This window comes from Lagopus leucura, unplaced genomic scaffold (genome assembly GCF_019238085.1).
Source record: "Lagopus leucura isolate 7727_CA_CO unplaced genomic scaffold, USGS_WTPT01 Super-Scaffold_100018, whole genome shotgun sequence".
Lineage (NCBI taxonomy): Eukaryota > Metazoa > Chordata > Aves > Galliformes > Phasianidae > Lagopus > Lagopus leucura.
The window spans coordinates 3,587,849-3,604,210 of NW_024962272.1; the positions used below are offsets into that span (position 1 = coordinate 3,587,849).

At 37.3% G+C, this 16,362-nt stretch overlaps 1 protein-coding gene across 9 annotated transcripts in view; it reads right to left on the reverse strand.

Moving 5' to 3' along the window:
* Nucleotides 1-16,362, reverse strand: part of MPDZ (multiple PDZ domain crumbs cell polarity complex component) — a 103,020-nt gene that overhangs the window by 65,391 nt on the left and 21,267 nt on the right. For all 9 annotated transcript variants that reach the window (XM_042877427.1, XM_042877435.1, XM_042877433.1 and 6 more), the window contains 8 exons: nucleotides 15,884-16,023; nucleotides 14,525-14,738; nucleotides 12,361-12,489; nucleotides 11,114-11,317; nucleotides 6,168-6,282; nucleotides 3,794-3,882; nucleotides 2,232-2,427; nucleotides 623-712 (listed from right to left, as the gene is read on the reverse strand). In XM_042877427.1, the coding sequence (XP_042733361.1) occupies nucleotides 623-712; nucleotides 2,232-2,427; nucleotides 3,794-3,882; nucleotides 6,168-6,282; nucleotides 11,114-11,317; nucleotides 12,361-12,489; nucleotides 14,525-14,738; nucleotides 15,884-16,023 (1,177 nt within the window). The remainder of the gene's footprint in view (nucleotides 1-622; nucleotides 713-2,231; nucleotides 2,428-3,793; nucleotides 3,883-6,167; nucleotides 6,283-11,113; nucleotides 11,318-12,360; nucleotides 12,490-14,524; nucleotides 14,739-15,883; nucleotides 16,024-16,362) is intronic.

A 16,362-nucleotide genomic window follows, 5' to 3' on the forward strand; every position in this document is an offset into this window, starting at 1 on the left:
CTCTCAAAGTTCTGGATATAAGAAAATGTTAGAAAGTACATCACAGCTGTCTCAATCTGAAAAACATATGCCCCCAAGTGAAATGCAGCAAAGTGCCTTAACTGTGAAAAGAAAGTAGCACTACAAAATAAGAACTTCCACAAAAGGTATGGGAAAAAGCTTATCAGTACTTCAGAACTGACTGAATTTAAATGCTATCACTGAACATAGATTGAAATGAATACAAGCTTGGGACTCTGTGAGATGCAAACTTAACAGAAGAGGATAAAGTCTCCAAAAGGCATTTTAGGGAATAAGTGAAAAAGATGAATGAAGAAGTTCAAGTAGAAACATACAAATAGACTAAAACAAGAGATAAATATGTAGCAAAAGCAGAATGTTTCAGGTGACAATTTTTGATAAATGTCATTGTTTTCAGACATATGTAGTAGCAGTTGTCAAAGCATTTGACTTACGGCACTCAAGAGCACACAAGCAGTACACATTTTCGTGTGTGGTTAATTTCTAGACGTACACGCTCAGTTTCATAGCATGCATGCCAAAAAGACACACAGAACACTGGGTCTTAATATAAGTATAGTCAAGTGCATTTTTACAGAACAAAATACCAAACACTGGGAACCTGTTTCTTGCTCTTTTATGTCCTCTTTGATGTTTACTGCACTGCCACTGCATGGCTGCGATGGAGATCCCTGCTCTGTTTCACTGTTATCTGGAAAAAGAAGAGAAGGAATTTTGAGCTATTTTATGCATTCATCACTTTCATGGATATGCCCAGGGCAGTGACTCCGGACCAGAGAATCCACTGTCTGCAAACAGAACATGGCATGAAGGGCCCAGAAGGAATACTGTATTTTAAAGGTATTTTATCTTTTGTTCATCTTTTGCCTTCTCTTTGTGTCCCTTTCTACCACCCTATGTTGTTTTTTGTTTGTTTCTCTCCTTTCTCTCATGAAGCACAGGAAGCTGATACTGAAAAATTAAAATGGTATAGACTTGAGGAATGTAATACTTCACAGCTGACAATGTTCTCACTTTTAAAAAATCTCTCCTGCTATAGAATTCTGTTAGGTATGCTGCTGTCTGTCAGCTGTCTTGAACAACTTCTGGACTAGAGAAACAGCACTTTCTAAGCATTTCCTCTCTAATTTCTGCTAAAGGTAGGAACGAGCAGATGCCACACAAAGAATACATTAATAGATCTTTCAAAACCTTATGCAAGTTGTGTATTATGCTTCAGATTATGAGTTGTAGTATATGTCTACTGATATCATCCCCCAGTGTAAGTAGCTGAAAAGAAGCCATTTATCATCCAGCCTCCATGTAGATACTCTATTCGAACACATGGACTTTCATGATCTGGCACCTGTACTTCAAGATACGCACAGTGTAAGATTAAACTTCACAAATTACATCTCATCATGAGCAAAAATAGTATTTGCCATGCCTTCTGAACTTTGTACACAGACATAATTAATGACCTATCAGATTATTAATAACTTTTAAGTATAAGCCACTCCTGTCATAACTAAGATTCTTACACAGACATGGAAGAGTAAAAGGAAACATGACTCATTTTTCCCAATGTGGAGAGTATCTCTGCTTTCTTTCCAACACTGCTACCACCTTTTCACATGAATAAAACACTACCTTCCTACTTACTATTCAAAGATTTACAGGATCTAAGCCTTAAAGAACTTCAGCTCATAGCGAAGTGCAGAGCTTTCAATATTTACTCTGAAAATGTAACAAATAATATCACTGCTTCTAAAAGATTAATGAATCTGCAACAGATCAAATTTTCACTCATTTAGAGCACCAGGAACAGCAACCGAGTGCAGCGTCTGATGCACAGACTCGGATGTGAATGATCAAAATTGTTTATTACAAGTTCTCATATCACTTCTCTACCTTCACAAGTTTTCCTTTTCTAGCTTTCCCATCCACTCCTACAACTTTCCCATCCATCTTTACATATCAACAGGACATTCTACAAAACACTCTTCAACCTCGACACAGCTCTTCAACTTCACACAGGTGCTTATCCTATCAGACCCGTTAGACGTTCTTTCTTCTCCTAGAGGTGTCCTTGGTTCTCATGCTGTTTATCTTGCTCCACAGCTTCTGCTGTGTCTTCCCACAACCAAGAATTTAGTCAACTTTATTCCCAGTTCGTAATTAAGAAGAAAAATATTCCAAGCCAAATTTAAAGTAAAGCCAATTTTAATTACCTTTGGCTGTGCTACTGTCCACTGTTTGTAACATTAAGTCCCTTTCAACAGCAGAATTCAAGTCCTCCTGGGGTTGAATACAATTCTCCTGCTTAAGCCCTCTTCTGACCAAAGTGAGCTGAACTGTTTGTCCGGTGTGTCGCAAAACATCTACTGCTTGTTGGTTAGTAAAACCCTGAAGATTTGTTCCATCCACCTGCAGAATGAAATAGCTTATTAGCAGAAAGATATAAAGTGTCCAGAGTAAAGCAATACTTCCAGTGCTCAGCATCAGAATACAAAGCAAGCAGAACAAAAACCTGCAAGACATAACAAAGGTTAAATACACTAACCACTTTCACTTGAACACTCATTAGGTAGCTACATTAGCTAGCTACGAGTCAACACTATAGCAAAGTGGGGAGAAGTATTCTGGGTGCCCGTCACAACAAGGCCATGAAGAGCTGAAGAGTCAGGAAGCACTGTTCAAGGTGCCCCATACAGCCTGCCTGATTACTCCAACACCCCCACCTTCAAGTAGGAACTACTTGGGGGGAAAAAAAAAGTTTTATGAACAAATAAGTAATACATAAACAAAACAAATAGAGCCATGGTCAGGACAACTAGCTAGAGTGGGGTGAGGAGGAACACAGTCATTCACTGTAACAGGAAGAAGTACAGAGCACAGCTCTAGGCTCAAATAATCTCAGACACAGGGAAGTCTGCTACTGAACACAATGAAGTTTAATTGCCCTATCAAGCACTGTACCAGCTGCCCAGTTGTCATTTATAGTCCAGTATTTTAATGACTACAGTTTTAGATATTTTACCTCATTAATTCAGTTTTGTTTTCTGAATACTCCAGAGTTGCTCAATTTCATCCCACTGTCCCCAGCATACACAATTTTTTGTTCTTCTTACTGTAAACTCAAATCTCACACTTCCAAACCAGTAATTTCTGAACTACCTTCCAGGAGCATAACAACTCCTTACTCCAGTAACTGTTTGGGACTATCTGACATATACACTCCATTATTGTAACTGCTCCTGAAAAAAGAACAGTTCCACTTTCACCTTTAATCATTTTCTTGCTTTTCTGAACTACTTCCAACTCTGGCATCCTTCTAGATGTTAGATTATGAAAAATAACCTGTGACTATTTAATGTTCCCTACATCTAAGTAAACCACATTTTTCCCCTTCTCTATCTGCAAGACCAGATGTAAGGTATGAAAATATTTTTTCAGAAAGTCAAAATTCCTAATAACATTTTAATAACATACGTTAAAAATCATTTTGAAAATAGTTCCATAATTTGTATCAAACTTTGAAACTCTGCCTTTATGAACCAGTTTCAATGGTCCTACTGATAAGTGCACAGTAGCAGATTTCCTTAAGAAATTAAGTTACACGTGAGTTATATGTAGCATAATCAGAAAGCTAATGTAATTAAAGGCTCAGTTAAAAAGGATTGACCACTTCAGTGACAATCTTAAATGTTTTAAGCAAGTATTTTACAAGCGTGTTTTAACAACTCATATAAGAATAGAGCTTTGCAAGCTTTTCATCTCTTTGCTTACTTACAACTATAATTTGATCTCCCACATGGATTCTGCCATCTTGTTCAACAGCGCTGCCTTTTGTAATGCTTTTCACAAAGATGCCAGAAGGCTCTGGTATGAAAAAACAGAGCAATTTACATTAACTAATAAATTAAAGAAACAGTTTCAATAATGTAAATAATTACCACTAATATCATCAGCGAAGAGAGACAAAAAACAAATTACAATCTACAAGCAAGATAAGCAAAAAAAATCAAGAACGTATATGTTTTAAATAAAACATATGTAATATTATTTTTCTAAAAGATGAGTCTCATATGCTTGCACTGGACACGATTTTACTCAAGATTTTGCAACTCCAAATTCCCACTGGTTTCAACAAAAAATCAACACTGGCCAAAAAAAATAAATAAATAAATTTTAAAAAGCATCTATTTTTCTATTTTTCTTGGTTAGATTTAGAATTGAAAAGCAGAAAATTTGGTTTGGGTACACTAATCTGGTGAAATCTGTATTTTCTGTATGCTCAGTATGCTTAAAAAACTGTGTGCTTGGGTAAACAAATGCAGAATGTTACAAACAAGGACTAAAATGTTTGCTCGAACCAGCTTTCCAGTAAAGCACTATTTGATCCAATTAAAAAAAAAAAAAGATGAGAGAAAAGCAGAAAAAAATCCAAACCTCAAAATAAATCCAGCTTAGACAATTAATCACTTTGAATCAGAAGAAAAAGTTAGATACACAAAGTAACTATGGAAAGTCTAATAAAAAAAAAATCCCAACAGCAATTTTGAAAAAAGAATCAGTTTCAGAAAAAAAAAAACACAGAAAAATGCAAAACAACTTCATCTCAGTGAAGAGAGAATATCTAGACGTCCTACATGGATGACTGCAGTATTATATACAAAACAACATTAGTATGAACTGGTACGAAATCATGGTCACAGCCCTGTAAAAGGGTTTTAACAGCTGTCAAGATATACCAGTGCCTTCAAAGACCAAAAGACTTGTCTTATTTAACCTCAGTATGACAAAATTTAGCAAAGAGGATGGTCAGATTTCTGGTTTGCTCTAATTACTGTACTCAACTTACGAAAAGACAACAAGTATATTTAAATTATGAGAATGACAATTGTTTTCTGGTTTTTATTAGTTTTTTTTCCTAGGTTTTGAGAATATTTAAATGGCTCATCTTCCTAGTTTCCAAGTATTTTTATATCCTGTAACAACTGCATAGTAAGATGTTATTTGTCAGGTTAAAGAAAGATTTAAGTAGAGTCCTCATTGTCCAACAGTTTTATTGCTGATTTATTTGTCAGATGAAATTGTTCTTTACCTAATTGTTATGTCATAAAACTAAGGATGCTCAATTAGCAACTAAGGCATGAAGATACTGTAATGCAGTCACACATAGCATAATAATTTAAAATCCATTCAGCGAAAACATGCTGTGACATCTATCACACGTTCTATGATTTTATTTGCCTTTTGAAGGTTTTACTGGAAGATACTAAAGAGCACACTTAAATCAACCGTGACTATTCTAACTTACAGAACAGTTTGCTTAAATTGCTTCAGCTTCTCAAAGACAGTTAATTATGCCAATAATATGCAATATATCTACCCATAAGGTTTCCTAACATGTATACGAGTAAGAGTCATAAGCACAGTATTTTGAGAAGGTTTAAGGAATATTTGAAAACTGTGCCTCCTTGACTGTGTTTTATTTGCCATATCCTTCTAGGGAGGCACCAGAGAGTTCTGAATCATTATTCTGAAAATTGTAATTGAAATTACATAGAAAAAATACACAACTGTACATGAACACTGATGCACTTACTTATTCACAGTGTGAATTTGGGAGCCAATGAGTAAGGTAACCTAAATCTGTAACAATCCAAGGGATCAACAAACTCTGAGTATAGCCAGAGGTCACTGAAAGGAATTTTTGATCTGCTAGTTAATATTATACATGCTGCTTAAATATATATATATATAGTAACACTTCCTGAAATGCATCAGAATGTTAATGTGTTAGCTTGTCTTTAAAACTGAAAATCTGATTTTAAAAGTCCAACCAGCACTTGTAAAAGTGACTCGATCCATCTTGGTAATATTTTTTGACAACACAATCAGCACAAGCTTAAGCTGAGAGTGAATTTAAAACCTAATTATAAAAATACAAAAAACAATTTGGGTTTTTGTAACAAAAACTGATTACTTCTAAACTGAATCTCTTACAAAAGGAAAATAATTCCATTTTCTTTAAAAAGGTATTAGATGATTAAGGATTTTTAAGAAATGTTATCCACAGAGTAAAGACACATGCATCAAAATTTAATGCAGCTACACCTTACTACATGGTAAGTTGTAAGACTGTAGGAATCTATAATTACCTGATGTTTTGTCTCCAATGTAACCAGCAATAGTTATTCCTAATCCTTGGATATTTTTAGTGAGTTCCACATTAAACTTCTCTCCTTCTTCACAACTATCAACAGAAGCGTCTGTCTAATAAGAAAAATATTAAGAAAGCATGCAATATTAAACATAGACATGAAGAGAAAAAAAAAAAGGTACAAACTTTATTTTCGCTCATAAAAACAGAGAAGTGCAGCATAGGTAACATGTTTAACCATAAAGCAACACAAATCATGCCTTCTCCAACTCTTGCCTCTAGGATATTACTCTTCAGGCTATAAAATCATTTGATGAGTAAAAATGACTAGAATTTTAAAAACTGAACAACAAACCTCTTCTACACTAAGTTACAGAAACTGTTTTTAAATACCATATGATGTAGCTTACAGATTTTCTGGAACTTCCTAAAAATCAATCTTAGACTCTCATCTTAAAAATACATTCTTCTCCTATTTGTATAAATTCCTGTTCAATAGCTGCAACTATTTTTTCCTATGCATACAAGTTTAAAACAGAATTAAAGCTATTTAACTGAGGCAATTATTTTTCTTGTTCTTTGGAAGACGTAAAAAAATTTTTTTAGACAGTAGCAATTGAAGTTCCACTTAGCTAAATAATGACAATGTCCACTAAGACCTACTGCATCCCTCCAGACGTCCACAACAAAGAATATCATGGCAAATAATTCATTTACTTTTTGTTAATAAAAGTATCCATTACAGGAGAATGTATATCAAATTCACATTTCAGTAGTAATGCTTTAATATTAACAGAAAAAAAATACCATTTAAAAATCTTAATGTCAACATTAAAAAACACTTTTTTTTCAGAAACTTCAGTCTTTCAGCTGTCTGAAGTGTGTATTTACTATCCACTTCCATAGCTGACAAGTGTCAGTGCATGGCTAAGTGTTTATACAGACATCAGTACTTACAAATAGCTATTTCAAGTACAGTAAAAATCTATAATGAACCCGCTGTACTCCTATTTCATGTTGCCTCTTGCATGGTAAGACAGGCTGTCCTGCTTCTCTCTTCCTTCCCACCCCTCACCCCTCCAAAAAGAAAAAGACACTTCAGGAGAGCTATGATACTATTTGCTAAAAGAGAATCTGACTTCTGATTTCAGCTATTTATCTGAAAAACTCCATCTAAAAACACAATCAGAGGAAAAATAACATTCTAGTGCTTTAACTACCCTTTACAGTTTTGGAAGAACAATATGCTCTCACAAGAGCATCATGCAGACTTAGGCCACTATGTTTTTGTAAGGAAGCAGACAAACCAAGAAAAGGTGTTTCATCATCACCTTCATTTCACTGACGTTTAATACCCAGATTCAATTTGCTGAGGATTGCAGCATCATTGAGTGTTCCCTCCTCCAAGAAGCCTCTGTGCAGGCAAAAGCAGTTTTAAAACAGTCTGCTCCTGACAGGAATGGTGTACTAGGTATTAAAAGCAAAGGAAACGAAGGAGGCAAACAAATGAGGCCTCTTGGAGGCTCACAGCTTTTTTTTTCAGTATATCAAATTCTACATATCCTGCAAATGGCCTCATTCTGTAACCACAGAAAAGCAAATGCTCAAAAATATATACAGATGAATTATAAAATTCAGCTTCCTTTCTCAAATTGTCACTTTACAGATAACTAATAGGTCATATATTATTCATTTTATCTACAGGAAAGCCATGGTCTAATGCCTCAGTGCTTCAGAGACAGCAGCAGAGACATCACTCTCTCCTCTTAAGAGACTCCAGAATGACTGAAAGTGTGCATGTTAAGATTAACTATCTTAGTTAACCTTATACTCATCCAGACTGTTGTGGTTATACCTGTTTTTTTCCACAGATCCCATTACAACAAACAGAATGTAAAACAATGGCAGTTATGTAAGGATTTATTAAAGAAGGCTTTTTAATTTTGATGTATCTGAAAAGCAATTTGTAGCTAGCGAGAATATATCTAAAGAACAACAGGAAAAAGTAAAATGGAAAATTCTTTTCAAAGCATAAATTTTATCTATATGTAGGCTCAGAGGCACCTTTTTGTCTCATATATTCCACATATTCACATTTAATTGTATCTGATTATAATTACATATAATTATGTGACAAAACATTAAGGGCTTTAAACTAGATTTGAAGTAGGAAGAGGATAAAACCCAGCTGTTGAGAGATGAGCCTACAGGCTGGAGTTGTGTGTGAGACCAGTAGAGCAGCTGAAGTCCACCTACAATGTTGGTGATAACCTATCAGATGGCACGCCACAATCAGAAGGGCTGCATTCTAGTGAGATGCTTCAGTCTAATACACAGGGCACTGGATACAATGAAGCACGTTCGAAATGCTTCTACACCAGTGAATGCAACCTATGGAACAGTTAAAAAGAGAGAGAAGCCTTGGGTCAGTCCAGAGCTATGATGTCACTGCTGTAAGTGAAATCTAGTGGGAAAAGTCCTGTGACCGGTGTGCTCTGAACAATTACAGGCTTCTCCGAAGAGACAGGCAGAGGAGGAGAAGCAGAGTGGTGCTGCCGTATGTAATGCAGAGGCTGGACTGTATAGAGTTGTCAGCTAGTGATTACATACAGTCGAGAGCCTTTGGTAATGACTTTTTCAAGTCAAATATTAATTTCATAGATATCTTTTCACAAATAATTGAAGTACCTGGTAAGGACTAAGAGACAAGCAAATAAAGACGATACTGCTGTGAGAATCCTCTACAGACCACCCAGGCAGGAAGGTAATACTGATGAATTTCTTCTAAGAAACTAAGAGAGCCCTCTGCCCTTGTCCTTATGGAGGGCTTCAATTTGATGGACATTAATTAGGACACCACACATCTCATACAAGCAAGTCCAGGAGATTTCTAAAACACCTTTCTAGTACAGGTACTAAGGGAGCCAGGGAGGAAAGGTGCCCTCCTAGATTTGTTGCTTGTGAACACAGAAGACCTCACTGCTGGCTATCTTGACCAAGTGACCATGATGTAGTCAAATCTAAATTTTTTGGTGATAGGAGGAAAACTGCCATAAAACCTCAACCCCAGACTTGTGGAGAGCAGATTCCAGACTGCTCTGGGAACTAGTTAGGAAGCTACCCTAGGATATTCATTTTGAAGGCACTGGAGCCCATCAGTGCTGGCCACTTTTGAAGTACCACCTCCTGAGAGCTAAGAAATAGGCAATTCCAAAACATCAGAAGTTAAGGAGGCAGGGCAGAAGGCCTGAAACAGGGGGCTTCTTCTAGAGCTTAGGCAGAAAGTGTATGGCCACATGAGAAGACTACAGAGATGCTGTTTGCCTTTGCAGGGAGAAAATTTGTGCAGCTAAAGCTCAGTTTGAGTTGAAGCTGGCCAATACTGTAGTGGACAATACAGAGGGGTTTTTAAAATATGTTAACAACAAAAGGAGGAGCAGAGAGAACATTGGTTCATTTCTTGATGAGAATTGTCACCTTAAAAAAGGGAGAGATGAAGATGAAGCACAGATATTTGATGCCTTCTCTGCTTCTGTAACACCGATAGTGGGCTCTGGGACCGCAGATGCCCCATTTTGGAGGACTGTGACTGTGGTAACAATCAACTCCCAGGCCATTTTGAATCGGACGCATATAAATCCACGGAGCCCAATGGGATTCATACCAGGATTCCCGGAGAGCAGACCAAATATCATCACAAGACCTCTCTCAATTATTTTTCACTGGTCTTGGGAAACGGAAGAGGTTGAGTGGAAGTGGCAAACACTGTTCCAGTTTTCAAGAATGGCAAGAAAGAAGACCCCAGTAACTACAAGCCTGTCACTTCAGTGCCTGGTGAAACTATGGAGAAAATTATGCTGGGAGTTATTGAAGAACACCCAAATGACAACGTGGTCATTGGTCACAACCAACACAGTTTCATGAGGGGAAGGCTCTGTTTAACTAACTTAATTTCCTTTTATGACAAGCTGACCAAGGGAAGCCAGTTGGTATCTTTTTGGATTTCAGTAAAGCTTTTGATACTGTTTCTCACAGTATTCTACTGAACAAAATGCCCAGCACATAGCTAGCCAAAAACCTAATGTGGTGGGTGAGCAACAGGCTGAGAGGTTGGGCCCAAAGAATTATAGTAAAGAGAGTTACATCAGGCTGGCATCCAGTCTCTAGCAGGGTTCCCCAGTGCTCCATTTAAAGGCCAATTCTCTTTAACATCTTCATAAATGACTTTGAGGTAGGACTAAAAGGTGCTTTTATCAAGTTTGCTGATGATACTATTCTGACTGTCACCTCCCTCTCCACCCCTTTTTTAATGCAGCCCAAAACACAGTTGGCCTTCCGTGCTGCAAGCGCACACTGCTGGCTCATGTCCAGCTTCTCGTCTACCAGGACACCAAGTCCTTCTCCACAGCGCTGCTCTCAAGATCTCCTGGTTTCTTCTCCTGGTTTGCAAAAATACCTGGAATTGCCCCAACCCAAGTGCAGCACCTTCTACTTGGCCTTGTTGAACCTCATCAGGTTCTCATGTGCCCACTTCTCCAGCCTGTCAACTGATGATATGGAAATAAAAATGATTCTGAAGAGAAAAATTATAAGTGAACTGTGAAATGTTACAGAAACAGCATGCTCTGAAGAAAAAATTACACGGATACTTTCCAAAGTATTACTGCAAAATCACAAGCAAGTCCAAGGGTTAATTAATCCAGAAGTTATTCCGGTTATATCTTTATTTCCAACCCTGCATCTTGGAAAGATTTAAGCATGCGGTTCCTTGCAACGTGGACTGATGACATTTAAAATCTCCCAGAGAGTAAGATAAAAACACTGCTACTGAGAATAAAAATGCTGACTTTTGAGAACATAAGCATGAGAGACATTCAAATAGAAGTCAAAATAAAATTATGTTTGAAGTATAGGTATGCTACAAGTATATTTACTGTTGCTTACTTGTTTCTCTGGTGTCGGGATGGGTACTGGAGTACCTGGTGGAACTGCTGGTGGAGGTGGTTCCTCAACAGGACCTCTTGCAATTACCAGTTTCACTCGATTTCCACACTGCCTCAGAACTTGTGCCACCTGTTCACTGCTCATTCCAGTCAAGTCAGTATCACCAATCTTCAAAATGTGGTCTCCACTACATAATCTCCCATGCTGGATGGGAAAAATAAACAGTGAAGTAACCACCCTGCAATTTCTCCCATAAATAATAAAATTTGGGAATGATAAAATTTGGGAAATAATAAAGCTGTGTACAGCTTTAGTAACCTGTAACGCATATGAACTAGAGACTATTTGAATACCAAATCAACATCCTCATAGCATGGTAGAAGACAAGTGTGTTACCTAACGGCACATCAATTTTGCTGGATATTTCTCAAAAAATATCTTGGACATTCTTTATTTACACAGTCACCTAAGCACGAAAAAAATGCACATAGTTATGACTACCACCTGCTAATATGTTACAGTTGTTTAGAGAATTCCAGATTTCATTTCCAAACACAGCATAAAAAGGTATACTCAGCATAATGATTCTATTTAAAAAACAGCTCTCAGAATTAAGCAAAACTTAAAATACACTTCTCTCTTAGTGTGATTCAGTTAGTTATACTGTTTCCCACTCCTATTTATTTAGGTTTATTCTCCTATTTAAATAATAACAATGTTCATAAGAATTTAGCCCATAGGAAAGTATTAAAGTGTCTCTAAATGAATTTGTCTGTTTGCTCAGTGTCGAGCTCAAAATGGGTTCTGATGACCACTTTCACATAGGTAGCTACACAGCCTGTGTTCTAAAGCAGACCTATGAAGGCTGACGCTTGCACTAACTTTAAGAAAGCCTAACGGAGAGATGTATAATCGCCATTCTCTCTACCTGCATGGGCAGAGGGGGCAAAATGATTACTGCCTTCTTGAATTACAACTCGTATATTCATGAAAGAATTAGAGGTCTAAATGCATCAGTACCAAACCTACAGTAGATGTAAAAAAGCAATGTGGAAACTACTTCAACTTTTATATTCAAACACACAGATTCCCAGCACCAAATAAACCTTTACTAAGGAAAAGATTCACCATATACTCTCCTTCTTACACTTCAAAGTAAAAAGCTAGCACTAGTTAGTATGAGTATAAAAGTAAAGAGCAACTTCACACTGTACTGAACGATAAATAGAAAGGTTGGTTGAATTTACCTGATCAGCTACCCCTCCTGGGAGGATGGTCTTAACAATCACTCCTGTTGACTTTCCACCAACTATCCCAAATCCCAAACCTGAGCCATCATTCACCAGCTCTATGGTCTCCACATGCTGCCAGTACACCTCAAAGAAAAAAACATTAAATTTGCAAACGATAAAAATAAGGATTTACATATTAACACTTATAAATATTTTCTCTTATTCCTCAAGTATGGTTTCAAACAAAGAAAGGTAGGAGGAAGGGTAGTCAACAGAACCAAAAGTTCAGTTCAGTTGGAAGGGACTTACAAAGCAAAAGTTAACACATATTAATGTGGGCATTATCCACTGTGTCATAAACACTAATGATCACAAGGAATCAAGTATCTTGCTAAGAAGTTTGTCCCAGTGTTTGACCACTTCCACAGTAAAGAATTGTTTCTAATGTCCAGTGTGAACATCCCACTGCATAGCTTTGTGCCTCGGCCACACATCCTGTCATCAGTTAAGTGGGCTGTCATCAGTTAAGAAGGTCTAGCCACTCCTGAAAATGATTGCTGAAAGAATTTATGCAACTATCTATGACTGTCCACTTCCTTGTTCGTGAGAAAATAATACTGCTGCTTCTAGGAAACCTCACAGAATTGGAAAACAAAACCTTCAAATATGTGCGTATTCACACTGGCACACGAAACACATCAGAAAGTATAAACCCCATTCAAAGACTAAGACTAAATGCAGCAGTAGAAATTGCAAGTAATGTATTAACAGAATTTCTCCCTGTGCAGTGAACAAAGCTTTCTGAGTTGTCTGCAGCATTGCACTGAAATGACTCTGATTGTAGGCTTCATTTTGCAGCAGAAGTGTAACTGCTCTGAAAGACAAACGGTAGTTCACACGGTACAGTACTGAACAGATGACTGGAACGTTCATGGTATCGATTTGTTCTTGCACTAAACACATCATTAACCCATTTAAAATTTAAAACCAGAGCTGGTGTTCGATCAGGAAGGACCTCAAAAATAAAGTGTTATTTTGGAATAAATCAAGATACTGCAAATATAAGCCACATGATACTTCTTGGTATCCACAGCCTTAACATAAACCAAAGACAACAAAACGAATCCCAAACAAAAAAAGAGGGCTTCAAGAAAAAACTACTTTTCAGAAGCGATTGAAAACTAAGGGAAATGACTAGAAATGACTAGAAAAAACATGCATAAGAAAAAAAATGAATGAGCTATGGCATGTTTTAAAGGAACATTTTTCAAAAAGACGTTTGGGAAATACAGAGGTAATCACAAAAAGAAAGAAGTACACAACACAAATACTGCAAGAAAGCAGGCCTATCCTGTGCACTGACAGGAAAGGGTTATCTGATCTGCAATATTTCTGCACACATAAGGAAACAATAAGGCAAGGCTTCTGAAATTCTGTTACCAAATGTTTTATGCTAGTAGTTAAAATACACTAAAATAGTTGATAGAACGTTCCATATACCTCTAGTTACAGACTACCCTGAAGAAGACTCTCAGATGAATGAACAGTAAGATCCAAAAATACAACCCTGGGGGGAAGCAAAAATGTATCAGCCATTACATGAGGAAGATACTAGGAAGAGAGAAGTATAGCATTACTGCTCTTCTGATTTATCTTCTCTTCATCTAGATGTGTAAAAGCTTTCAAAAGCAGAAGAGCTGACTTCTGTGCGTCCTAAAGTGTGCCCCTACCTACAGCATTTTGATAGCTTCCTCTATTGCTTTATTTGAGACCTACTCTTATAACAGAACAAAGGAGCAGAGAAGTATCCACTGAGCTGGTTGTGCGGATTAGTATGCAGTTCCACAGAAATTTATTTTTGCCCACAAAAGGAAAACAGAGCTCTTGTTCACTGCTATGTTAAAACAGAACTTCATACAGGAATGTAAATCTGCTGTATTTCCAATGTTGAAGATACAGTTTGGCAGATGGAATGAGTATGGCCAACATTGAGATCCCCACAGCAAGGCTAAGCATTTTCTACTCTTTGCATGGGACAAAGTGCAATAAAGATACCTGGAAGAAAAATCTGCAGATGAAAAAATATACATGCAAGTTACAATAAAAAATCCCCAAATATTAGATGATCTAAGGAATACACACCCAGAAGTGAATACACAGACACCTGGGTTATACTCACCGGGTTGGAATGGGCTGAAACTGTGCTAGCAGCAGATGGAGACCGAGAAACTACAGGACTGATGAGCTGAGGAAAACTGCCTCTGGCCACAACTAGCTGGACATTATCTTTTGCTTTCTGTAGGATGCTGATAGCCTGTTGATGTGTAATTGTCTGATCAAGGGCTTGTCCATTAATAGCAAGGATTTGATCTGCTTCCTTCAGCTTTCCATCTCTGTCACATATGCATCAACAGGGAAGGGGGGTGACAAACCAACCAAACAAGAAAAATCAAAAAAGTGTTGCCACAGCAATTATAATATTTTGACAGTTTTCCAGTACTTTCAATATCCTCTTCTCTATTTCAACTACTTTTTAATCTTTCCCTGCAGTTCTGCTGAAAGGAGCTGATGCAGCACCCTGGTGATTGCTTCCTTTGAAGCTAATCCTTCTGCCACTCTCCCCTGGCTCCTACCCCCTAGCTACCTTTCTTCTCCCTGTACCTCCATCCGAGACTAAGCATATTAGATCTCAAGTCACTCCCAACCATTGCCTGGGAACTTATGTATATTCCCAACTTTGAGCCTCCTGCCTAACAGACCAACTGCTCTACTTTGTTCAGTGCACCCATTCTGAATATTCATCAAACCATCGACTGGAACACATTTCCATCAAGATGTTATGGTACCTAGTTTTGTTTCATACAAACAAACAAACAAACAAAAAAAAAAAAAAAAAAAAAGGAGGGGAAGGAGGTGCACAGAGAAAAAACGGAAAAAAAAAAATCATAAAATAGATCCCTTTTAAGCGAGAAAAAAAGGCATGAATAAATTATACAATAATTCTTCACTTTCTGACAAAGGAAGCACTACTGTAAAACTACATACCAAGCCCTTCCCTAGACCCACTTCAAATGAACTGCATAAAGCCTACACAGACAAGTTGTCCTCTGACTCCTTCACTGCTTCTATCTGTTTCACAACACAGTGTCCCAAGCAGGGACACTGGCCACGTCTTCAGCATCCTAAAGTGGCAGTGCTTTACAAAACAAAGGGCAGTACTGCACATAAGAATCCATATTACACCAGCTTCTATATTACAAGTAGTCAACAACATTCACAAAAAAACGCTATTTGGCTTTAACATATAATATTTTACTTGTGAACTTGAACTATTTGCCAGAGGGTCTGAAATATTTATTACTACCAGGACCTTTCTGATCTTTCTGATCACGACTGTAAGAACTGTAATAGTGAGTAATGCTAGGCTGCATGGCTCAGGGTGCCAAGTGAAGCACATGCTCATACCACAAATATATAAACTCAATTGTAGTGTGACATTAACACCTGGCACAGTAGAATATTTCAGTTGCCATCTTACCTATGTGCCACACTTCCCTCCTGGATTTCTTGCACAAATATTCCTAATTCTCCTCTGTTTTCACTCTTGAGCCCCACAACACTGAACCCCAGGCCACCACTCAAAGGCTTAATAAGCTCAATTGTCTCAACAGGACGACCCTGTTAAGCAGAAGAAATAAAAGGGTACAGATATTAAAAGTGTCAAAGAGCAGAATTAGTGAATGTGGTAAACAATTTGTTAAATGAATTTTCAATCTGACCTCTACAACTGGGCAAGGTTACATAAAGTTAGTAACTGAAACACAGTTATTCAGTTCTGAAATGTAACTATCATATCAGCGTGGTAATTATTACTAAGGATTTGAGAGAGAAGAGAAAAAAACAGGAAAAATCAGTTCAGTATAGAGCTCAGGTTCAAGAGTGACAAAACTAGGATATTCAGATCTGTACAATCTCAGAGGGTATAGGACAAATTTGATGCAGGACAAGAAATAAAAG